At 44.7% G+C, this 26854-nt stretch overlaps 1 protein-coding gene across 3 annotated transcripts in view; it reads right to left on the bottom strand.

Annotated features, from left to right (window-relative positions):
- The window catches only part of angpt1 (angiopoietin 1), a 134639-nt gene that overhangs the window by 30471 nt on the left and 77314 nt on the right, over nt 1-26854 (bottom strand). Inside the window, exon 1 of one of the 3 annotated variants that reach the window (XM_037474889.2) lies at nt 11848-12664. The exons of the other annotated variants lie outside the window; for them this stretch is intronic. Within the exon in view, the coding sequence (XP_037330786.2) occupies nt 11848-12231 (384 nt within the window). The 5' untranslated portion in view covers nt 12232-12664. Of the gene's footprint in view, nt 1-11847; nt 12665-26854 lie in introns of those variants that run through there. 3 annotated transcript variants of the gene reach the window in all.

Below are 26854 nucleotides of genomic sequence, written 5' to 3'. Positions count from 1 at the left end.
ATTACAATTAACGTACAGGCTTTAAGCCAAAGTCAGGCCTGTAAAGGAAAGCTTCAACACCCTTCCACCTAATTTCCCCCAATAAAACCAAGAGCACAACCACAACCTTTCTTAGACTTTATAAGCTGTATCAAAACATATTTTTGGCAGCTAACCAAACTTCAAAATGAAACGAGATGAAACTTGAGCCAAATGATGTATTTTCTTTTTTCCGCAGTGAAATGCCACTCTGGAGCCTGTCAGTCAAAGTATCTGTGTAGCTGTCGAGCTCCATTCACACGTGAGCTCCACCACATCCACATTTCATTCATTCATCTGGAGCTCAGCACCTGTTGGATCTATTTGTCAAACTTCCTTTGAGTGTTTTCCAGCTCGATTTGGCAACTTTTAAAACCCTCTTAGCAATTCAATGGATATGACCACTACATCTGTGTCTTTTAATTAGATGGAGAGTACATGACAGCAACACACAATAACGATTCGTTAAAATGATCTTTAATGTGTACCCAAAGAGTAATACGGATACCATTGCCCTAATAAGGAACAAAAGGAGTGTGTAAGGATACTAACATTAAATATTGTATCTATTCAACATCGTTGGTTAGCAGCCACTCGATGCACAGCTTTCACACTATTATAGTCCCCCTTGGATAGAAAAGTACTTTAGCAACCATTTGACCTTCAAACCCTGTACTAAACCTTATATTTCTGTCATGACAGAAAAGATTAAACCATCTCAACCATCTTGCGGTTTCAGATGAAAATAAATACAGTGAAGTACAACTTAAGCATGAATGTATATTTTTACAAATCCTCTAGTTACAATCCTGCTCTCTTATGTCAAAATGACCCCAAAATTAATCCAATTAATTATGCGTATCTGTCCGTATGGGAGAGGAAGTGCTTGCATTCACCCAAGGCATGGGAATGTGTACGGAACCCAAACAACCAAACAAACCGGGACCTGCTCATTCATCTGGCTCTTAAAAAAGTACCAGCAGAGGGGCAGTTTGTAGAAATCGTGACGCAGGTCGCCCTGCATGGGAACCCGTCCTCGGGGACAAATCCGGGCAAGAATGTCCCTTAAGATGGATTTATTTTGTGTTAATGCAACGGGCCATGTCAGTCTGCCCCGTTTCGCTGGAGCACGTAGGGAGATAGCACGACCCCGCTGTCCCACGGAGGAGGCGCTTACACCCAAATATCTGAGATAGCATTCCAGTGTACCCTCTAAATATCCCACCGGGGGGGATCCTCTGCCAATGAGCTGCAGAAGGAGATGCTACAAGCTATATAGCCTTTTCAGAAACATTACTGTTGTTTATTAGAACCTGCGATCCGGGCAACATTTCAGAATTTAAAAAAAGCTCCAGTTTACGAGTGCCAGCGCCTCTCGAAGCTGCTCGTCTCTTCTAATCTAAACGAAGGGCCGTTTAATGACAGGAGCTGTTTCCTTCAATGTCACATTTGTGTTTATCTTTCATCCCAACACTCCGGAGTGTATAACCCGCCGCGGCAGTCGCCCAGGGTTACAGTCATCACAGTGGACGCCGACCACAACCGTGCAGTGTTCCTCGTTCTCTCTGTTCTGCCCCTCAGTGCTTCCCATCTATCTCCCCCAGTCTGCTCTGCGTTGTTTCTATCAACCAAAGACGGATTGAAGCCATCCACTGCAGATTGTGTTACTCACGCCGAGTCGCTTTTCACTCTCACACTGTTGCTTTTGCTGGTGGCCAACAGCTAACAGCCCGAAGCTAATTGTTAGAAATTAGGCACTTTAAAGGAATGGATGGTGGTACATTAAGGCAGCATGGAGTCTCTGGGTGTGTGTGTGTGTGTGTGTGTGTGTGTTAGCGTGCATGAGTGCCTAATATTTCCCCCCCTAAGTGATGCAAGAGTGACACTCAATCCAAACAGAGAGAGATGAGCAGGAAGACGAGGTGCGGCAGCCAGACCAACATCTCCAGATGGAGCTCTTTCAGTCTGACCTGCGGTTCACCGCGGCTGTGTGAGAGGAGGAAAGGAGATGCTGCTGCTGGTGATGAAGCACAGCTCACAGACACTTTTCAGACCGCCGCAACATTAGAAACAGTTGCCGGTGTCGGGCCTTCGGCCGATGATGGATGAGAACGCTGATAAAGTGCCTGTTTGAGCGTCTTTGCAGTCTCTTCCCCAGAAAACCCACGGCGTAAAAGGCATTTGGGAGTCGTGCGTCTAAAATAGGTTGGAACAAGCAAGGAAAACACGCAATATGTCTGGCTTTCATCTTTGGGTGATCTACGGCGTACTTCTGTTGGGAGGGGCTACATGACGCGGGGGGACAGAGAAGGAGGGCTCAGAGAAGCATGGAGGACACATCGTGCCATGTGTAATCTCTGGCTCCGCCTCTCTGTGTATTTTTACAATTGTTAGGCTGAAGTGTCCAAGTAAACACGGCTAAAACGGCTCAAATCATCAAAACCAAGTGCAACCAAACGGGGATCGTTATGTCAACTGTTGTGAAATAATTCTTTGCAGTTGTAACTATTGTCCAAATATTCAGACTTTTGGACGTTATTTATCTGACTCGCGGTGAGGCACCACACACCCTCACACACCACTGACCATTCTTCCTCTACACAACACAACAAATGAAAACATCCTCGCACATCACACAGGAATTCCAACAGACTTCCACCATAAACGAGACATTTCTTCAGCTAACACAAAGATCTCCTCCCGCAGCGCCTTGTTCTTCAGGGGGGGGGGTAGAATCAAGTCTCCACTTTCGCTCTCGAATCTGACTTCAAGGTCACTTTAATGGTTTTGGATTAAATCGCAGCAGATGCTCTTTTCTCTGCTGGCATACTATTGCTGATTTAGAAGTCATTTTTAGGGCTTCCCAGCAACGTTGGCTTAAAGCGCGGAGGAGAACTACGTGGACTGCCGCGAAGAAATGGTAAATGGCCGAATCTACAGCCAGTTTTTTAGGTTTGTCTGTAGGAACATGGCCCCCTCGGTGAAGAGAGCCCGCTCTGAGGCTCGCTTGAGGGTAACAACAACACAACGATGCCAATAGATCCCCCCAAGTGCTAAGCACTGGCCCTTTAACAGTGATAAGTGGGTAATGGACCTGTGGATGAGATTTATCTTGGGGCGGCAGCCTTGAAAACTGAACTTACAAGCCAAGAGACTTCCAATTTAGCAGATGGCGTCTTCTAGTCGAGATGCTATAATCAAAAGCTCTGGGACCTCGGGGACCTTTAGATGTGATCCTTTACAGACCGACATTTGAGTTGTAGGCCATTTCCTCCAGATACAGGCTCCTGTGTACGCTAAATGATGTCGTGCACCTACACGTGTGCAGGAATGGACCCAAGGAGTGACACGGATTTGTCTGCACAGACGTGGAGCGATGCACAAACAAAGCAGGCCTCGGGGGTTTAGCCGCTCCATCGGGACAACCCCTGCAAACAAGGCAATTCAAATAAACAGCAGGAGCCATTTGTAAGCTTTCGTATTTCGGTTGTAAACGCAGGGCCCGAAAAGCACATCAATCTGTTCGATCAATGACAGATTTATGAGCCACTTCCTGTGAGGTCAAAGCACGGCGGCACGTTTAAGGGCGAGTCCGCAGGCTACTGTGATACACTTGCACTTTGGAGGGGCCATAACTGTAGGAATGGTCAATGGTTAAAATCCATGGAGATCGGAATTAGGAATTTGGTTCATGGCAGCAAAGGTGGAAGATTACTTGCATCTTATGACACATTGGAGGTCTGCATGCTTCTGCTCTGCACCAGTCACGTATGAGTGGTCCTGTCATTGGGGGAGTGGGCCAATGAGGTGTAATAGTGTCAACATGTATTGCTTCAAAGCTGAAGATAAAAAAAGGGAAACTAAAGTTAAAACTATTTTTAAAAGGTTAAAAGTTTATTTTCGCAGTTTATTTTGTGATGCTTTACAGCCTAATGTAACTTGATCCATTGCCGGCCGAAGCTAAATCCTTTTTTCCAGGCATCCGAACCAGAATCAGGCAACCCAGCGCGGGAATCTTCATCAAAGCGTGCAGCGGGTGTTTTCCATCAGCCCGTCCCCTGTGGTGTCCACCACCAACAGCGCAACAAGCTCCGAGGACGAAGCATAAAGAAACAGGGTGAAAGGTCAACAATGCGAATGGTTTCATGAGGACTTGTTTTAAATGCCGAGGGGACACATAACACACTTCCCTGTCTGTACCAGACGAGGCAAACAACGCCGGAGCAGAGTGTTTTCAGAACATATGTGCAGATTTATGCCCCTACACAAGTGTTGCCCCTTGGCATTGACCCTCCCCCTTAAGAAAAAAGAAAAAGGCATTATTTATCCGCCCCAGAATGGATTAGTGATTCTCTCATTTGATCTCTTTTTTTTGTTCATCCACACGGTGACTAAACTTCTGACTACGTCTGCACAATTGTGGCCCAAAATGATTCATAATTTGACCTTAGGGAAAAATCATTTATATTGCACTTCCCTATAGAAAAATAAACTACGTATCCATTGCTGCCAACGTATAATTTCGGGGTGAATATTGAAAAAGAAAAGGTGACACAGACCAAAGGGGCCACATATGACCACCCCCCCCCCCCCAAAACGACACTCAACTCATAGTAAAAACCCAACCATCCGATACTTAGTTAAACGGATAAACCAAGACCGAGCGCCCTGACTGGTTCAAACCGCCCACAGGAAACCTCCAGACCGCCCCCCATAATGACGTGTGGGTCTCACATCAGCCCATACTCACCACAGCACAGGACTAAAAAAGATTAAATACATAAGTGAGGTCATTCCTGGATGTGTGGCTCCTATCAGACCACCACAAGAACAAAACAAAAAACAGCAGAGCCAACCATTAGTCCCCCGCTGTGGGGGAGCAGAGTGGTTTATTTTTCCCCACAGTATCTTGCACCCTGTCCCTATCGCCCTCTCTTTTTTCACCTTTTACTCGCTTCCTGTCATCAGTCTCCCACAACCGACTCCACAGCCCTCTCTTTCCAGATTATTTCAACCATTCGATTGAAATTCCTTTTGTTTTCCTTTAATTTATAGCAACATTAAATCCGTCGGGGCTGAAGTCCAAATAGAAAAAAGAAGAGGAAGGTGGACCGCTTGTGTCCTCTGGAAGGCTCCCCAGTGTTGACAGACAAAGACATCCACTCAGAAAGCATCTGTCGGTGCGAGTGAAAGAGACGCCGCGGGGAGAGGTGTGGGGGGGGGCTGCAGGACCGCGTCTCCGATTTAAGACTCCGAAGGATTTACTTATAGAGGAAGGAGGAGATGAACCACGGCTCACAGAAACCTCTGCACTGGTTACATTGGAAGACAAGGGCCCGTAGTGGGAGCATTACAAACGTAACCCTCCCTCCCCCTGCGAGAACATGCAACTCAAGACACGCATGTTTTATCTTTTCCTGAAAGTAAAGCCGGGGGGAGAAAACAGCGGCTCACACTTTACAGTAAATTTGCACTGTGTGGCTCAGATTCTCAAACTCAAAGTCCGAGTTCCCTCGACCTTCATCAGACCTTGATGTGCAGCGCCACAACCTGAACGGACCTGAAGCCCGGAGGAAAACAAACAGCAGCAGATACGGCTGAATAATATTATCATCTGCTGTGTTTATCCAGAGTCATTATATAACAAAAACACAACCGAGATAACGGCATGTTCTGAGCCTGAAACCATTTCAAACGCCGCGGTGATAACGCCAGCGCACTCGCCCCCTAACCACGCGCTCGGACCGCTTTGCTCCTTCTAACCTGCCACTATCTCACGTTTGGCTCCCATTCAGTCAGCCTCAGCAGTGGTGGAGATACAGCAGTGGACCTTGTGCTTTTGGCAGCTCTTCTGACTCTCAGTGCAAATGACTTCCACTCGCCTGCCTGTAATAATATTATTTATACTCATTCCTTAGAATAAAACTTTTGCTCTCGTTCCACTCATTTTAAAACAAAATATTAAAATGTCACAATCAATACCACTGCAGAGCACTTACATTCACAATACATTACATCAATATCTTTACAATTAACAGTGGGTGGGTGGCTCGTAATGACAAACCCACAGATGATTAGTAGGGGACACTCGGCTCTATTTGGGTTTTCAGTCCTTCAGCTGAAATGTTTTGGTTCACTTATCAGTGTCTATCGGCAAAAAAACGCATGAATAGTGTGGATACTTCATTCGTGGGGTTGGTGGAGACCAAAAACAGCTAAATATAATATTCAAATCTACAATGGCAGGTTAAACACTTGGATACCTGAGTGACACATAGCAGAGCTCGTTCTATTCAGGAAACCTTCAGAAACCAAATGAAATAAATGAGCAATGTTTCCGGGGTAAATGTGCTTGAGGCCACATGGAACCACAAACCATTGGAGCAAGCTCTCAATTTATTTTACAGATGCATCAGCAGGTGCCAAGCTACAAACTTTCAAGCAAAAATGTTTTCAGAAGGGCTATCGTAAATCCCACGCCCATTTGGACAAATGTACAACCCTATAATTTAAACAAAATAAATCCCCGACATAGTGCCCACAAGGGAGCGATTCCCTCAGATGAATGATGGACAAGGACCCAAATGCTTGGGTTGTACCTGGGATGAGGGCGACTGGACCGATTCAGCACACAGCCAAAGATTGTGTTCTTTGTTCACAGAGCTTTAAAGAAACATAGAGTACTGGCCAGTATCAAAGCCTCCAGCATGTTTAGGGCCACTGCACTGAAATATGTCTTTTGGAAAGGGGGGGGGGGGGTCTCAAAACAAAGTGGCTTGCCATATTGAGCGTGACAAAACTACTAATTGCACCTTTTCCTGAAAGTCGTGCACATTAACAATGTTTGACGTCCAGGTGGAAATATTGGGGCATGGCCGTCAGGTCCCCCCCCCCCCCCCCCCTCCCCCTTCTGCCACGACGTGCTGAGCAGAGAGCAACTGAAAGCACGGCCCGAGACAAGCTTTCGGGGATGCTGTTATTCTAGTGTCCTTCAGTAATGTCCATGGTTTCCTTATTACAAGTCTTTGGGGTCAGGACGGAGGAGCTTTTTAATTCCTCGGAGCGTTTCTTAGCCTTCCTGCATCATCCGATTGTTAGTCTTGGCCCACATTATCAGTGAAAATAAACACTCCTAGAGGCAGTCACCCCTAAAATAGATAGCGTTCTGCTTGGATCCCCAGGCATGCTGTGTGGCCCTCTGATAGCACTAAGTAGAGACATATTCACCCTTTCTCGTATGAACTCCCAGTGTGGAAACAAGCTGCTGCCCACATGTCACTATATCCTTCTAAACCACTGTTATTGCAGCACGGTCATGTTCGCCGAGACGCAGAAAGATGGGAATTTCACAGGGATGAGACGCCGCCGACAGCTTCCCCCCCCTCCCTTGGTAAAACAGCTTAGTTTGGCACAGGTCGTCCTCTTAAGAAACTCTGCTCCAGACTCTTTCTACCGTCTACACCGGGAGGGAAACTAAAAGATCTATTACTTTCACTCCCAACAGATGAAGCTAAATTTGGCAACATTAAACTTCTATCTCTGGGCAAATCTTCATCGTCCTTGACGTATTTGAAGTACAGAAGATATTGTCAAAATGGGCAGCGAAACAATGCCTTTGCTTTATCTGCAATAACCAAACCATTGTCAGCCTTGTTGCAGGCACTTAAAGAATGACGTATTAAACCGATCGGTCCATTTATTACCCCTGGGTAGAGCTTAGTTTTCAAAACTCAATACTTATTTTTGGGATCAGGGAACGTGTCTGAAAACAGCCGGTATTTGATTCTTAATTAGTCAGGATTAACTGAGACGGATTTAACTATATTCTGGGAAAGCTTCAGTAGTGACATTTAAGACGTTTGGCTTTTTGTAGAACATATTTGTTTTGTCTAAAGTGGTTTTAACAAGGCATTGACATAGCTATTGGTATCAAATATCATGGTATGTTGAAGATTTATGTTATATTTTAACAGTTGGCTTAAGATAAATACCTGAGAAAAGGGGAAACCTATATTTGCTCATAAATGCAACTTTATTTTTCATTTTTTCACTCCGGTCGAGGTCCAGACTCTTTGTTGGCTCTGCATCAGTAACTTCCAGGAAATCACTTCTCCAGCTAAACTAAAAGTTTTACTGGCTTTTTCTTCGTATTAAACGGATACAAGTGTTTATTGACCTTATCATTTCTTTCTCAAGAAAGCAGATAGACTGTTTTGCCATCCAGTTTTGAGCAGTAAAAGACCAAAGGAGAGCAATCCTTCACTCTGAAAAGGCGCCCCTTCAGGCTGGGGGCAAATAATTAATGCATTGAATGTCACAGGTTTAATAAAGCCGTGGTTGCATATGGTCAGGGGCCAAAGCATGTCTTGGTATGTTGCACATAGTGAATGAAATGAAAAGGAGTGGAGTGATTGGAGATCAATTGTGCCCAAGAAAGAGTGAAACTAAAAATAGCTTTTTTCAATGATTATTGATTTGTGATATTAAGCCAAATGAATAAAAACGGATTGAGCCAAATTCATTTAAAATAATAAGAAAATCTAAGGCCAGTTTTATTAATAGATTTCTCCAAAGACACTCCACATCTTTATGTAAATTGGCTTTGCTTTATGAGGGAAGCAGTTTGTTTCCTGCTGCATCTCCTTAATGAGAGTAAAGCCTCCTCTTTGCAGGCCGTCCACAGCAGTAATTCTTGGACAAACACAAGTCACCTTTGACTGGGCAGGAATGTTATCAGGGTCCATATACTCTACCTTGGTTTGAGGAAGGAAAGATCTCAGACTTAAAATGTTTCCCCAACAGCTGTTTGCTGCATCACTCTCTCTCTGTGTTTACCCCCCACACCGGAGTGAGCAGCCAGGCTTGGGAGCACTATCTGAACTATCTATGCCTCCTCCGTTTGTCTCTTTCATCAGGAGCAGGAGCGACATCAGGGACAGCTTTCCCTTAGACAAGCAGTAAAAAAAAAAGAACCGCTGCCGTGATTAAGATAGATAGATAGACTTGCCTGGACACTTAATCTTCTGTCCAATGAAAAATGTTAACTGCATCCTGATGTTCCCCCCCATGCAGTGCAATTGGGCTTAATTACCACTGTGTGTTTAAGTGTCCCCTCTGAACTGTCTGCGCCAATTCTTTACTGCTAATCTTTTGCTAGTTACTCACATCCAATATCTTTTAAACAAAATCCATCCGGGGAATTTTGAAGGGTAGCTGCACCCGTAAACATGTTTTTTCATGAAACACATCAATGTTGGTGTTAATAAAAACACGTATTTCATCAAAACACCATGTGTTAAATCTGCCCTAAATGTATTCTGTCCATTCAAAGGTAGTCAACCGTTTGGGACCAATTTACTACTGGGAATAGCCACTGAGTCTTCTTTCCTTTGATGGGACAAGAGTGTGCATATGAAGCATTCGGGTGCTTTTCTCATTTAATGCCCAGCTAGATAGCTGGCTAGTGGCTAGCAGCATAGGGCCAGTCGCTAGGAGCAAAGAGTTGACGGATAGCAGCAGAGAGCCTGCTGGTAAGAGCCTTCAGCGAGTAGGAGACCAAGGTGCTCTGGTTGGTACTGGCTGAATTCAAGTTACAGCCATGACAATCTTCCGCCGAAGCCATTGCTTACTCTTTTCTTTGCAAAGTATTCCCTTAACGGCAGGGAGTGAGGCAAAGGGACAGCTGATGAATTGTAAATCCATCAAATTCAATGTCAGGTACACTATGCTATTTTCCATTACTACTGTAGCTTTCACTACTGGCAACACTGTGGTTGGATCTTTCGGTCCCTTGCCCACTTTATGGCATTGTTCAAAATTTGACGGACTTAGTTCCAGACTCGGAGGTGAAGTTTGTTTAACTCTGTTCATCCACCAATTTATAATAATCTGCTATTATTAGAACATAATCCTAAAAGGTATTCAATGCTGGATGAAAAATGTCCGCGGCCCAGCAGGCCTCCACAGTGAAAGGAAAGAGGCATGGTTGGTGGTGATGGCAGACGCCTTCACATTCTGAGGAGAGACTTACTTGAGGGGTCTCATTAGTCAAACCTTCAGTCTACCAACGCCACCCTTCTGTTTTCATAGTATCACTTGTACTATCACAGACGGACGAGGTCCACTGAGCAAAGATAAAGCCGGTGTTATTTCACCCCTGGCCTTTCTTGACACATTGATCGCTTTTGGGAGCCATGCAGAAACACACGCAGGTTTAGAGACTTCAAATAGGTAGCTGGTGCTGAAATCAATAAAAGCGAAAAAGGGCAAGTTTTTGCAGCTTATTTTAGCCATATCAAGGTAATTGTACACACTTTCATACAATATTTAATGTGCATGTCTACCTTTGTTTTGTGGTTGAGTGTACCCCCTAAATTGCAAACTCAATCAACATCTTGCTGTAACACGCCACGACCAACGCCTGGGTAATTGATGAGGAATGACCATTTCCTCCGACCTGAGGAGTGAAAAGTTTACTGAGAGTAAATGAAAAGCAGGCGGACAGGGGAGAAGCTCAGACACATTTGAGTGGACATGCTGATTGCTAATGTATAAACTCGGGGTGTTGACGAAGGTCAAGTTATTCCCCGGTTCTACTGAAGTCCACTAAATCCATCGGGGTGTTATCCGCGCTCGCATTTTCTTTGTCGGCAAAATAATAAACCATTAGCTTTACGCAATTAATCAGATTGATCCTGCTAATCTTTACTTTGAAAACAACATTGTGGGAAGTTGAGCTGCCCAATCTGGAGGTTTGTTTATTTGATTCATGTATTCATTTCAGTGAGATAGTCTTGCTCTCTTTGGAGACACAAAGTCTCAAAGCTTATAAAAGCAGAGTGCCTGCCAAGCCGTATCAGTGATGGCCTCGGGATGATTCGCAGCTCATTAACATTAAAGTAGAGCCATATTTGGACACGGGAAACACCTCGGTGGATCTATAAATACATTGTATGTTGGCTGTTCAAGAGTCAATAAATCGGGGCTAGCTCCATAAAATAGAAAGATAATTTAATATTCTGTAGAAAAATATCATTTTTTTCTTTGCTTTTACGGGGGTTTGGATATTCAAGTTATACATGTCCTTGACTTGAATAAATAAAGGGAGCCTTCTCTTTCTCTGTCTTTTTCTTCTTTCGGGCGTCTCTAGGGACTCTTTCTGACTTCCTGCCATTAAAGAGACAGCCCACTGGAGAACAGGGGGTGACTGACATAACTACCTCTGCTCTATGGCCGCTGCGCAACACAAAAGGACATCTGTGGAATCTGCTCAAAGGGCAATTGACTCAGGAAGAAATAAAGAGAAAGATAAGAAACATTGATGGATTTCTGGACACATACTGAGCAACAGACGAGAGGAGATGCAACGTTACACGAAGTCAGTGGGGGCTAAGAAAAAAACCCCTCAAACAGCTGTGAGACATCCAGAACAAAAGTTGGATTCAGATAATATACACAGTTACATAACAGCAAAGCAGGGTTTTTTGTTGACTCTCTCTTCTCGACACATTTGTCATGACATTATCGAGTATGAAGAAACACAGCCGCTCTGCAAATTGACCACAATGTAACCACCAATCATGACGTCGAGGGCAGACCATCATCCTACGGCATCCCACCGACACATCTCAACCTCCCACGCATATAAAACGACAAACACTGTGACAACCAACGTGTGGACCAGGAGAGGTTTAGTCTGGGTGTGACACTAAGGAGACAGACCTGTGTAACTGCAATCCTATTTCGATCCGTCCCTTTTTTAAAAAGGTCCCCGTCGGTCGACTTTGTTTGCCGCTGCAATTGAACCCCCCCCCCCCACCTCCTCCTTACCTTTTGCAGCCACTGGGTATAATTCTCCATAATGTGCTCGAGCTGCTGGATCTTCTGGCTGGCCAACTCGGGCTCCGGCGGCGGGGCGTCTCTCTGCAGAGAGTTGCCGCTGTCCCGCGGGCCCCCGGCCTTGGCCTCCCTGCAGGCGCCTCCTCTGCCTCCCTCGCCCTCGGGCAGGATGAACGTGTAGGTGCACTGGCCATGCTGGATCTTGTGAAAGCGTCGGCTACCACTTCCTCCAGAGCTGCTGCTGCCACCTGTGCTGCTGGTGCTGCTGCTGCTGCTGCTATCCGTCCCTCTGCGCTGCTCCCCTCCTCCGCAGCTCACAATCACCAGAAGTGCTGCCAGGGAGAACAAGTGGGGGCCCAAGCCGTACCACAGCATCGTACAGGCCTGGGGTCAGAGCTCCAGGTGAATCGGGTTCTGGTGTCTTTAGTCGGTCCTTCTTGGTCTTGAAAGGCTGGTTCAGAAAGTGGCAGAGTGCATTGTTAGCCTGTGTCATCCATCCTCACAGCGACAGCTTCTCTCAACGTGGACATTTACTCATGCTGCGTCTCCAAAGCTCCTTTAAGTTCTTGTCCCGGCGTGAAAAGTTGTAACCATGTCTTGCAGAGTGACAGCTTGGTTACAGATCTGATGCTCCTCCAGTAAATCAAATACCGGGTGCATGCATTTATTGATCTGCGCCTCTGAAATAGATGGAAGCTGGGACGGTGTTGTCAGACCTCCCCCGGTCTCTCTGCCTCCCCTTCCTGCTCTGCTCTCTGACTTAACGACTGAGGAGAGCGAGAGCGACGCTCACTGAAGAACAAGCTCCAAGCTTTTCAGAACACTGTGCGCCTGCCCCTCGCGGAGCCTGCAGAGGAATGCAAGTGTGCGTGTGTGTGTGTGTGTGTGTGTGCCTGGCAGAAAAGGGACCCCAGCACAGAGGATGTGCTTAGACTATGAGGATCGGTTTACAGGCACTGCTGACTGCCGGCTTATGTGGTTGACCTGCTTGTGTGTTGACACTAAAGAATTCGAGATACGACTTCAATCCTCTTTATACTGTACCGTGACAGGTGGTAAATCACAAGTACATACAAGGGAGAGACCCTTTCATTTGTTCTTAGAATCTCATTTTCAACTACTCTTGTCTTCTAATACAAATCCATCATCCTGGCAACTGGAATCTTCTTTCTATTACAGCCATATCAGGTTTTAGCATTTGAAGTAGTTTGCATTCTCAGCAGCGTTGTGACGCTAAGGATCGCAAATGCATGTACGTACTGAATTAAATTAGGCCACATAGATCTACTCATCTATATCTACACAATGCACATGAAACGGAGATAATATACAAGTTACTGCTCGTCTTCTCCCAGGGGTCATCTAACGCGTCATTGGCACATGTGGGACTTCTTAAGATTACCAGCAGTCACCACAGGGGGCGCCAAATAAACATGAAAAAGAGTACCACCTATTCAGCGTTGCACTCCATTACTGACATAATCAACGGGTAAAAAAGGAAGTTCTTCAAACTGATACCGATATTCGATCTAACTTTGCACCGACTGATCTGACTCGAGTGACATCACAAGATGCATTTCTCAATCTGAGGCTCCAAACTTTAGCCTTTAAAGAAAAAGCAGAACTAATTTTGATGTGAAGACTGCAGAAAGCTTTGGTTCTGATTTATTCTCTGGCTGTCATCCACCCTCCATATCTGGATTATATACAATGTCCGTACCTACGCTCATTTCTGTCAGCTACAGTACGCCGCTATCACACATGACCCTTTACTGTTATGTTTTCAGGAAAACAAAAGCGAAATCCAAGAATGAGCAGTCAAAGAAGGAATGTCTTCATCATTAGGCCAGAAGGAGGAGCAGAGTGAGGGAACGCAGCGCTGAAAGGCTCTGGGTCGAAGGTCAAGTCCTTGTTATGAACAGTCCATTAAAAATCTCTGATTCGGGGAGACACAGCTGTCTTAAAATATGGCCGGACTTCAACATTCCTCTCGGGTCCAAAACATCCAAATCTGTGTGTCAGTGCATGTGCTCGAGTATCGTGCACAGTGCCTGCCCCATGCTCACATGTTATAATGAATGAACTGCAGGGCCCCGTGTGTGCGTGTGTCTGATGGAGTGTGTGTATTCGGTGATAGCAGAGCGCTCTGTGTGGGGCGGTATGATCGCATGAAGGAGACCCGAGATTTAAAAAAAAACATCCCGGACCGGCCGATACACAAAGCCTGAGCCAATGTCTCGCAGGGCGCTCAGCTCTGGTGGACCCACCTTGACATGGTCCTAAAATCGCTGGTGCCAGTTACCGTCGTCCAAGGGAAATAAAGTGGGGGATAATGAATGAAAACCACTCTGCACAGAGACTCCCTGAGGTATGAAAAGGTGCAACATCTTCTAGTCTTCTAGTTTGCTACACCTGCTTTTTGTTTTTTTCTTGTTTTAAAACGCTTCCATCTGAGTCCTGGTGCTGCTGTGAGCAAGCGCCCTACACCTGATAAAAGTCTCCTTAGCAGTTTACCTTTCATATAAGCCGGTAGTCGTCAGTTATCTGGTAGAAATGCGGTGCTTAAGTCTGGAAGATGACTACGGGAGTGGTTTAGTTCATCCGTGATATGTAAGGTTATCTCGTAGGAGAACTGTGGCATGTAGGACTTTTTTTTTTCTCAAATCCGTGACCTTTGTGAGTTTGTGGACCTTCAGTTATATCAAACAACGTGCTGTGAATGGACATAAAATAACTCAGCAATTCTAAGACACTTCCACATGGACAACAGATGGAAATTTAGTATTCGATAGTAAAAAAAAACCTACAACATTCTCATACTTTGTTGTACCAAAGCCAGCCTTAACTCGTCCAACTTGAGCAAGCTGTTTATATTCATGATTTGGTAACCGACTGGCGTAATCTCAAACCTCGTTTATGCTATACTTGCTGTCCCACACATACATCCAACGCACACCCAGATTAGTAAAATGCACCGTTTTGCCGGTGCCAGTCATGTACGGTGGAGGTCGTGTCGGCCTCGGGGCAGCTGGCCTTCATGAGAATCTGGCTTTTGTTTTACTAAAAACGTTTGGGAGGACGTTTTGTGCAACTCGACATCAATCTGAATCTGACAGTCTGCATGTGATCTAAAATTAATACATGATGTGGGAACATAGGAGATCACAGTCTTTAGATCTTGTTCCATCCGCTTTTGATGTAGTGGAAAGGAAGACATTTCCAACCGGGGGATGGGGAACAAACTTTATTTTTGGCTTCCCATCTTTTAGTTTAAAGAGTTTTATCATTTATATTTTTAGTTCTATAAAACTAAAACGCTGAGTACATTAATACAGCTGTTACTTGTATGATTATTATAAGAATATAATTATAAGTGTATCGGTTTTCATTTTTCAATCTCCAATGTCAGTAGTAGTTATGTTGTTGCTTAGTGAGGACAGAAGGAGCTCAGCCTGTCACACTCCTCGTATCCCTCACCTTCCACAACACGTGTCCAGGATCTGGTTGAAGTCATTTTTCATTGTGAATGAGACTAACTGGGACTAGTTTTTCAGCTCACTTAGTCATAGCCGGTACACGTTGATTCAATGCAGCGCATGTCTTTGATTCCGTTAATGTACATGTCGCCCTTTGCTTAGGCAAGGCCATTGTGTTTGTATCGTAAGCGCCTTTAAATCCAGATTAAGGACTTCGGTTTGCTGCTGCCATTAATTGACCATTTGGCATTTCGTAATTTTGGTACTCTAGTTATTCTATTTGTAGTTAAGTTGTCTTTTTTAATAACAGATTGAAACGATCCATGTTCTTCAGTGTTTTTGGTTAGTTGCCATGTTGTTGAAATGTGCTATACTAAAAAATGGCCTTGCCTCGGCTTATGAAATAAATAGTAAAAAGCAGCAACTTCATCCTTGAATCTGGTTTAATTAAATAGGCATAATGTCAGCACCCAGCTCATTGTATAATTTACTCACATAAACTTTATATCTTAACGTGTTCGTCCTCACGTCAGCTACTCGATGGAGTTTCACCCCTTTGATGAAAACATACGGTTATGAGGTATTTGACTTTTAATTTACTGAATTTATGATTAATTAATGCAACCCTTTGTTCCCTTTGTCCCTGGCCAGGAAAGGGAAAATAAACTAGAGGAGCAAAAAGCGTTCCATTTGACTCCAAAGAGCAACCTCAGCAACTCCTTCACACGCTTGAATAACTCAGTGTTTGCCCGTTTCTTTTATCTCCAATAATTTGGATTTGATTAAACGGTTGCGTAACCACTGATGGCAGCTTTTCACTAGTCAAGGTTATTCTGTTGGTCACAGTGAAGGTGATTGAAGAGTGTCTGCACGCACACAGACCACCTCTAACACCGTGTCATGGTAATGCTGAACCAGTGGCAGCATTTACGCCGTTGAATCACAGGCAAAGCGCAACTTTTTGCATGTGTAATGCAGGTCGATCTTTTCCTGTTTTTAATGTCGAGGAAGGATTTGTCATAATTTGAGTTCCTTCTAAAAGATCCGCAGTCCAGTCTGTTGTGGACGTGTGGGACCATTAATCTCACAGCGAGTTTGATTTGGACATGGATGTGCATGTGGGCATGCATGGACAAAAGAGTTACACTGCTTGATTACTGCCTGAAGCCAACAACTTTCCAATGAGCGAGTAATAAGGTCACGTTTCTAAGCCTGCTTGCAGAAAGCCTTTTTCAAAATGATGCTGAGGCTCAACCATTAACGGTTTTCCTCATGGAGAAGAACATTTGAACAAATAAGAACAGATTTACTTCAAAGAATATCAGCGATATTGAACAACTTATGCAGATACGTGAACTCTGCTGGACCGCTTTTAAATAAGTGTTTTTTGTATTTTGATTCCCCAAAAATGTTACGTGCCAGTATTCTTTTTGCTCCATCAAGCACAGAAATAAAGTTTTTGTAGTTATCTTATTTCATAAATGCAACAAACAGCTCTTATATAGCATGTGTAATGAAATATGCAGCAATTTCTTTATTTTAGCAGTCAAAGTTTTGCGGCTCAGTTTGGGTTTCTATTGGCTGGAATCTTGCCAAATGGCTCATTGAATGTGGAAGGTTGCCGACATCTGGTCTCTGCAGATATAGACATAGTGCAGGGAGACTGAAGAGAATACTTCATTGTCAGTGATGTCGCTCCAGCAGATGATTGTGACATGTTGCTCCCTAGAGCCATGATGTCATCAGGGTGAGACCACTGGAAGAGTGACACCGGAGCCATTAGCACAAGGTGGCTGTCATTCTTAGTTAAACCCTAACGCCCCCCCCCACCCGGTCTACTGAGTCTGCAGCCACCACAGGCATGGCCTCTATCACCTATCAGTGCAGCCATACCCAATCCTTGTCCCGCCTCAAATCCTCCCATCCTCGACTCACAAAGGTCAGACCGAGGTGAACCCAATAGTGGTGAAGTTTCTGCCTGTCAGTGTGATGTTACGTTTTAAGGCTTTTTTTTTATTTGTCATTTATACATTGTGAATAAAAAGTGGAAGAGAAGTTAGGAAATAGGAGGCATCTACTAATGGTGATCTAGAAAGAAGAGGAGTGACTTTGGTGAGACGTTCTGTATGTTATTGTGTGCTGAATGGTGCCGGTCCCATCTGAGGTACCCTTTTCCAACGTCTCACCATCTTGCTCTAGTTTACTTTATTTCTATTGCGTACGGTGGAATCCTTTCTGTCCCAATGTAGTCGGTTGAACCCTGCTTTCAGTTTGCAATCAAAAGCAAACCCCATGTGAAAACAAGCCCACTGACAAATTCTGACTCTTGCTGCTGCAATGCTCAGTTGTTGCAAAGGTTAGACGGGGGCCTGGCAGGACTTGCGGTATCTGCAACGTCATGACGGGTTTGCAACGCTCTGCTGTGCCACCGGTCCAGAGAAGCCGCGTAAACACAGGACAATGCATTTCAGCAGGAGACAGAAACACAGACAAACAAAAGTGAGATACAGCCTAAAGACACACAAACACCCAATGTTTGGTGCAAACAAGCATTATGGAACGCGAGGCTTCAGAAGTGGGCTGTTGATTGGTGTCTTAGGACAACAGACACAGAAACCCGAAACCCCAAAACAATATAAGGCACAAGAAACAGGCCTTTTTGTCACCTAATTTATCTTCCTTTTGCACAATACTTGGGGCATGAATTAGCAGGGCCAAACGGTTTAGTGGATCCCTGAGCTGATACACAGACGTCTGCGGCGGTGGTCCGTGCTAACTTTGCCGTGCAAAGGTTCTAAAAAACAAGAATGCACAAAAGAATGTAAATTGGGGCGAGCTTACCAAACAAACCGGGTTTTTACATGAATCATTTCGTCTCCAAGTCCGAACACAGAAAGCAAACCTTTGGTTATTCATGGATAACTACAAAGACATGTGGGTGAGTTGCTAGCATCCTTGAATCCTTGTTTCCTGAATCTCTACAATAGGTGTCAAGTGCAAGGATTTTTCTTTTGTAGCCTTAAAACTTAAAGGTTTCAGTTAATGACAGGCAAGAGGAAGAATGGCAGGAAAATTATAGCTTAATTAACACCTTGAAGTGCCATTTTCTGCATTAAAGTCTTCAATCATGCCCAATAAAACTGCTCCCTCACTGCATATTACAGTCTTTCCCTCCAGGATTTATAGACCTGAGACCCGCAAGTGAGAGAAAATGTAAGATAGATAGATATTAGTGGTGAGAGCCAAGCACAAACTACCCACCAACAAAGCCTGGGGAGGTACGGGTTCCTTGATGGAGTCTGAATGGTCGAAACCCCCCCCCCCCCCCCCCCCCAGGAGCAGGGTGCCCCAAGGGAGCAGCGAGCACTCAGTCCACGTCTCCAGGAAGCGGCCACGTCCAGACAGTGGCTGCTCTAACCGGACCAGAGCCTTGAGCCACCTTCGGCAGGTGCCGCGTTCCCAAATTAAAACAAGACATATAATCGTCCCGAGGGCGGCTCACAGTTTGAGGGGGGGGGGGGCTGAAGGACCCTCGCCCGTCCCATTCCTCGGCCTTGAGCTAATACTCGATACACAATCAGATATGTTGGTCATGACCAGAAACAGGCTCCTCGGTGCTCGTTAGCGCTCCGCGGCGTCCTTCAAACAAAGGAACCCGAGCTGCTGGGCAGCGACGCAGCTTTTAATTTGGGAGAACTCATTTTGCCGCCGCTGCTCGACATCCATCAAAGTGACGCTGACGGAGGTGCTCTTTGCTGGCCTGGGACGGCCTACGCGGTCCAGTGTCATACATCACAGGAGAAACAGTAAGCCGAGCCATATCGTATTACTTGCTCCGCTAATTTCCCCCGCTGGCGAGCGTTGTTTGCTCGCCTCAAACTAATGCACAGCCAGCACCGGCCATTTGTCATGTTGCAATTTCTCCCTTGGAAATGGATCCCGACCCGTCCTCCTGACACAGGGGGGAGATGTATGACATCAGCTTGCGGTTATTTTATGGACTGGACCTGCATGTGGAATCAACAACACATATTGAGTCAGTGGCTAGGTGTGTGTGTGTGTGCGTGCGTGCGTGCGTGCGTGTGGGTGGGTGGGTGGGTGGGTGGGTGCTGTGTGAGATCATGCGTGTGAGAGCAATAAATACTCTAAATCTTTTCAAGTGCATATTGCACGCACATAGGTGTACAGAGGTGTTGAAAATGGTCCCCCCATATTTCACTGCCCTCTCTTTGCAGATGATGCATGGCGTTCTATCAACGAGATGAATGGGTGAGGGGGGGGGGGGGTGTAAAGCATCAGTTGACTCCTGTATGAGGGATGGACGGTGGGGAATCAGATAAGACACCCGGCGAACAAGGGCCGTTCTTTGTGCCCCCCCCCCACCTACACCTCCCCACCGCTTGTGGAGCATATGAAGTATGACGGGTTAATAATAAACGTAATCCCTTAATGGATGGAGGGTTAATTGACCCGGAGCCAAAGAATGTTCACAGAGTCTTTTGGCGTGTCCGGTAGTGAAACAACACAAAGACGGGCCAGGGGAGATGGATCGGTACCGTGCTGTTCTCGACGCGACATCCATCTTGAGACCTGTGTTACATCGGAGTGATGAAGGGATAAAAACGGGGCTTATTTGCAGCAAGCGCAGTGGAGATTACCCTCATTCATAAAATCCAGGAAAAGGGACGGAAATTCACTTAAAACTCTGTTATTTAACAACAAAAAATGCGAAATCAATTCATTGTTAATGAAAAGTGAAAAGCAAACATGTGTTGGGCAGCAAACAGCACAAGTTCCGGCTGTTACACTCGGCGCTGCCATAGCCATTTGAGGAAATGGAAATGAGATTTCTAACTTCTAACATCAGGTGATGTACATGGGGGCGAGTAAGCATAATGTTTACGTTGGTGGCAACAGCTGACATTGCCTAAAAACACCTTGACTGCCCAGTTTGTTTATTCTTTTCCATTTCCATTCTTTTTCTTATTTTATCAGTTATTTGGGGAGATCCCTGAACAAACAGCCTGTTTCAAATGCAAGAAAAGCTAAGATGTGTTTATGATTTTGTGAGCATTAGAAGAGCTTGTCTTTCTACAAATCACTTTAAATTGAACTTTAGCTTTTTTTCTTTCCACCTTCTCGCTTTCTCTTTCCCAGTCTGATTTCAATTTCGCCCGCTCTACTGTATTGGAATCAGCTGATGAAAGGACAAAGTGAGGCATGTTTTTATTCTGTGCAGCTCTGACATAAATCAGCTGCTTGTGGCGTTGTGATACCTCGCATGGTCGGTTTGCCAGAGGTTGTGAATTCATCAATCACATGATCGAATATGAAATTGTTGTAGTTTTTAAAAAATCCATTTTAATGCAAAAATATTTGTTATTGATTCATTTCTACTTTGTATGTTGCTTTCCCAATCATTTTATCATATCATATTTATATTGGATTTCTACAATCATGGTTTGTCTTTAAGTTGGGGAAAAAAGTTGAAATATGATTTTTTTTTCATGGCCAGGTGAGCAGCTGACAATGTGCTGTCATCTCCTCATACTTACCTCAGCTTACAGTACCTTGAATGCAATGTAATATCTAAAAACTATTTTACCCTCAAATGTATGTAAAATGTATTTGCCGTATTTCTAGAGCAAGTTCTCTGTGAAGAAAATAATTGCTAGTTCTGACCTTTCCCTCATTTTCACATCACATAATTTGTTTTGCCTGTTTCCAGCACATTGAAGATCCCTCTATGAGATACAAAAGTGTTTGTTTTTTGTCTGTATTGTGACTATGACACAAGTTCACTCCGGCCACACCCAAGGAAACCAAAAACATAGCGATCCACATCTTCCACCTGGGACCGTCCCCATGAAGACTGGATTTAAATTGTCACAACGTCACCATTTCAAATGTACACGCATCCCCAGCACACATCAACAGGCTGATATGCGTCCAAAAAGGGACATTTTCTGTAGCTTTTGATTGGGATTGAACACCAAAACATTGGTTTTGCTGCTTTTACTATTTCGGGTAGTTATCTTCTCTTTGCGCACATTCCAGCTCGTGACCACACATAAAAAGCTGCAAAGGCGCTGCAGACTTTCTCCCCCCCAACTGGTGCCGAACCCGCTACTGTGCCAAAATGTGATTTATCACACTTTGAACGGATATGCCTCGGGCTACGAGTGCAGATTTTATGGCAACCATATGCAAAACAGCGCCCAACAGATATGACTGCAGGCGGCGAGCCAAAGCTATTCATCCGCATCTCTTGCCACACGGCTGATCTTGTGCAGTTCTCCTCTCCGAGGGCGTGGGATTGTGCGTCAGTGATTTGAATAAACAAATAACAGTAATCGCTAATGTTGATAGCACCTCAGGACCCACTGATAGCCGCAGACATTAATAGACCTAAATCATAAAAGACAAGAGAAACAGAAAAAGGAGAATTTCCATCTTGGGAAAAGCAGAGAAACCTTTTCTGAGTATGGAAACGGGCCCGCGAGGCGTCATTGCGTCAGTGTCTGGCGTCGCTCGCCCCCCGCCATTAGAAACACAATGAGGTCAGGGGAGTGGGCGACGGGGCCGAGCGTGGGCCTTGAACACATCACAGAGAGCGGCGTTATTAGGCGCCCAATAAGGCTCAAATAGCAGGAGAGGCTCCTCGCGAGCTGCCAGTGATTCACCTAGTGATTTGGGTGGGTCTGTTTCAGTGATCTGTCAGAGACCTTGTGCTACAAACCAGACCCCCCCCCCCATGCCAAAAAACCACCCATACGCACTTCACGCACTTAAGCCGCATCTAGGAGGTGAATTCCTCAGCCGCTGATCAGAAACAAATGTCTCATTAAACTGTCAGCGCTTGATGAATTGATTCCTTCAAATCACGCAGCAGGGATAATTTGACCTTATCAATTTCACGCTCGCTAAATTAGGCGGAAGAAGCGGCGTGGACGCGGGCCGCGCTGTGTATACGCGTACCGGAGGTCTGTCACGTCAAGTGAAGCCAGAAGGCCACTTTGTCGGATGGGTCAGCAGGGCAACGCTAAACGCAATCAATGAGTGGCCCTCCAGGACACAGCAGGCCGGGTCCTTAGTGCTTGTTTGGGTTTGTGTCTATGAACTTGTCATGCACTAAAGCCACTATGGCCAAGTACAAATAAATGGAAACTCATTATGCCAATGGGGAGCAAAAGCACCAGCACATGGTGCATGACCCCCGGTGACCTCGGGGTTTGACCAACTATGCCGATCGCTCCGCCTGTGTTTGTTGCTCCTGGCGCTCTGACGTTTGACAGAACCGGGCCGCGGCGCTCCCCACTAAGCTTTAGACGGGCCAACGGCTGTGGCACATTCCCTGCTGTCCCTACAACCTAAAATCACTGATGGCAATTTGATTTGATTTATTATGAAATATATACGTTTATTTATTGTTTTTCGTGTTTTTTTTCCTTTCACAGTAAATCACCGTCTCACATTGAAGGTGCCGAATAATCGTTACGATAAAGTGTCTATGTCTGTCAGTAAAGCTGATGCCTTGATGACCCACCGACGTAAACGACACCATCAGACAGAATGGTGCTGTTTCCTCTTTGGTTTGCTCTTAATGTTTAGTCAGTGAAATCTGACAGAATTAGAATGGCCTCGGTGGCCGAACCAGGAAGATGAATTGCAGCCGTCATCGTCCTTTTGAAGACAGATAAGGTAAATTCAAATAAATGTGAATTTGGCCAAAATAAATGATCGATGTTTGTGTCACAGTTCTGAATTCAAACCCGTCTTATCTTGGACTTTTTAAGGACTCTGTTGAGAAATGGCTGCAGGCCAACGGACTGATGGAAAGCATGTTTCTGCAGAACGATCGCGGTTGAGCTCACGGCCGATTTAATACGCAGCGGTCAGAACGTGGTGTTGAAGATGTCTCATTTGAAGACGTTAGCGTCACCGCGAGTTCTCTCCAACGCAGCCGAGCCCCGTTGTCTTTCTGACTTAGGTAAGAGTTTGGATGCTGGGAATATTTCGAGGGTTGCACAAAGGGGAAAGTCCAAACCGAGTCTCACACCTGGACCACAGCAGGTGTGAAGTCCACCGTATGACATAAATAAACTATTGTTTTTGACCAGTGCAGACATGTAGACGTGTCATTTCGTGTCTGCTGTTATTTTGCACTGTAAACTGTAAATTGAGGTTGAATGTCACATAATCGTTACATTGTGTCCATGTAACATTATCTGAGACTAGGGCTTAAAAAAAACCCAGAAAGATAATTATAATAAAGATATATACTGTGTACATACATGTGTATCTTGCTGCATCTAATATGAATCACTACATCTCAACAGACACAATACCACAATGTATAGCCATATCATTTATACATTTAAATATTCTTTAACCATGTGCCATCTCCGGATAAAGAGGTCAGTTTTCAGTTGTAATGATGAAAACATCCAGTGATATAACAACTCAATGTATTTTTAATAGGTTGGTTAGGTGCTCGGTGGGGGCGTCCAAAGACATTTGGGGAAAAGATTTGCCTGCACGCACTGACCACAAAACACAAAGATTAGGCTTTTGAGGAGGGGGTGAGTACAGATATATAAACTGATATATACAGATGTAAGAATGTGTTTTTCTGAAAACTAAAGCATGCTTAGAAACAAAATAAAGTTTTGTTGTGTCGTTTTGACTCGACAATGCCCAGCGGGGTGTGAACTCCGACACTTAAATCATCCCACCCTCCCTTCTGCAAAATGTGAGTAATTCAACTTTTAACAATTAGCTGGACCGGGCGCTCATGTAGTGGCTGACAGAACAACCTGAAGTGTAGTGTAGTCTTTCTAGCCCTGAGGACGGAGAGTTCTACTCACACCGACGAGAAGCAGGCCGGGTAAGAGGCCGCGTCGCTCTATTCATCTCTGCTCTGTGTCAGTACTACGGACAGCACCACAATGACACACACACACACACAGACACACACACACACACACACACACGCACGCACGCACGCACGAAACAGCCCTTTCCTTGATTCAGAAACATGGCTGAGAAATGTTAACACCATTTACCATTTTTCGACATAATTCTTTAAAAGGGGGAGATCAAGACAGACAGAAAGAAAGAAAGAAAATATACAATTCAATGATCAGTCAAAGCAGACCTTGACCAATCAGATTAGACACCCATTCTCCAATAATAGAATTAATAAAACAATGGAAATTATAGCAGTTTTCTTTGCCCTCAGCTGAGGTTGTGCTTCAGATTACTGAGGACAATGTAGCTTGTGTTTGTCGCTTCTTTCACTACTGGATCAATAAAAGAGCTGAGATACTAAGAAAGCCTTTTGATTGAGCACAGGGGGCTTAGAGGGGGGCGCAACACTCCTAGTCGAGTCCAGTGTGCTTGCAGGTCCAAAATGCATCCGTCATATTCCATGACTATTGAATTGTTCATTTTAAACAAAGCCTTGGATAACCCTTTGTTTCGTCCACAACACATCTTAAATAATGGTATACTTTCATGAACTTGTGAATCCCTCAAACTGTGCCAGGATAACCTTCGGATAAAATATTGTGAAACGGAGCAACGTTCCTTCAAGAATCACGTTATTAGGCCGTACAACATTTGTCATAAGTCTTTTTAACGATGCCAGATTCCACGATAGAACACGTATGAATCCACCCCGACCTTCCGTAGCACACATAACGTATGTGTGGGACCATTCTGCAGCTCGCCTATCTGTTCACTGCATCCAGCCCGTTACTTTCCTTGCGTTTCGTCCTGCTTGCTGTCTCAGTCACGCAAACGTCTTTGTACTAAACACCTTCATATGCTTTGCTGTGTTCGCCAGAAAAACTCTCCACGCATGGGGATTGGCCGAGATTGTTGTATTAATAAGTGAGAGTTGGCCCTGTCGGTGCCACTTGTCAGTTCCGTTGAGCATCTTCCTCGGTGGGGGCGTCCAAACTGACGAGCAGGATTTGAGTAAATCCCCAAGTTTTTGGTGACGACGCATCGACTTGGCAAAACCCCACCGGCAGCATCTCCCAAGGTTATAAATCAGCTATATGTTCTACCTTTGATACAAAAAATGCTTTTGATTTCAGCATTACAACGTTCTTCTGGGGATTACAGCATGAAATGACAAAAATCTCACGGCAGAGCGAGCTGTCAACAGAATGTTCAGAAACGGCTCTCATGAATGACTCACTATCTTGTCGGTGTGTACCTTTGTGGGATTTGACCCAGCCCATAGAAAACAACGGGATAAAGTTACAATGGAATCCCGTGGTCATCACTGATTTGAAAAGAGCAAAAACCATCAACTAGCGAAACAAAAAAACCTCACTATTTCTCAGAATGTAGTTTTTCAGGGAAGAAAGTCAGTTTGTGGGAAATTGGCATGTTTGAGCGAGTATTGAGCAAGTTACAGGATCAACTTCATTAAGGACAAAAGGCTAAACCTTCATTTCACAGAAAGAGGTGAGAAGTTAAGGATATTGTGTGGAGCTCTCTTGGCTCATGCTTGGAATCTTTATTCCCTACGTTCAGCGAACGCCACGGCAACTTTCTTTAGTTTTTCTTGTGCGAATGTGGTGCTACTTCTTGGTATTCCTGGATTGTTATGTTTTATAATTGAAGCCATAACAATGACTGCACACCTTTCCCAGTGACTGCTACTTGGGTCCAAACCTAAATCCTTTTCAATCATATTTGACCGTTTCTTTTTTACGTCATTTCTTGGGAGAAAGTATTTTGGCGGCTTTGGCCTTTATATGTGAGATTTTATAGCATGTTACTCATTAGAAATGGTTTTCCTGAAATGGAAAATCATCTGTTGATGGAACCATGAATTCCTGAGATATTTTCCCCGCCGGTCTCATTGTGCACTTGATGAAAGAGGCTCGTGGCATGTGTCTATGGTCTATGTCTGGCAATCAGTCAACTCATTCCATCATTGCTGAAATATCACCACAATGATTGTGGAAAGGATATGGAGCAATGAGTTTGGTGCACGCGTGCTCCCCTATGATGAGTTAGAATCACTTGATTCATCTTATACCATTTGGTTTGGTTTGTGATCGGAAACCTGCAAAACTATCCCTCAAACTGTCAATTTATGAATGTGAGTCTGCAAATGTCAGTATGTTCGAATTGTAATTGTGAGCATATGAGCACAAGGGTTTGTTCACCAAATCTGAGCTTTATTTGATTCTTGATCCACTGAGTAAGGATGGATGACATATGCTGCCTCTGTCAGATTAAACACCAATATAAATCTAGCTTGAAACACTAGTATGAAGTGGATGTATGACTAAAAACAACATGAAGGATTCCAAAGCAGCTCCTGTGCTGGATGAGAAAAATGCAAAACTTGTGGAAGTATTTGAGAATAAATAAAAAAAGAATCACACAAGTGGAGGCACGTTTGTCTCAGTAGTGTTACATTAACACGCATTGTGACAACATTCTGTAAGAAAGGACAGCCATGAGTCACAGACCTATGAATATCCTCAACTGGAGCA

This window comes from Pungitius pungitius, chromosome 17 (assembly GCF_949316345.1).
Source record: "Pungitius pungitius chromosome 17, fPunPun2.1, whole genome shotgun sequence".
Lineage (NCBI taxonomy): Eukaryota > Metazoa > Chordata > Actinopteri > Perciformes > Gasterosteidae > Pungitius > Pungitius pungitius.
The sequence above is the reverse complement of the archived record's forward strand: the minus strand, read 5'-3'. Positions and strand labels throughout refer to the sequence as shown.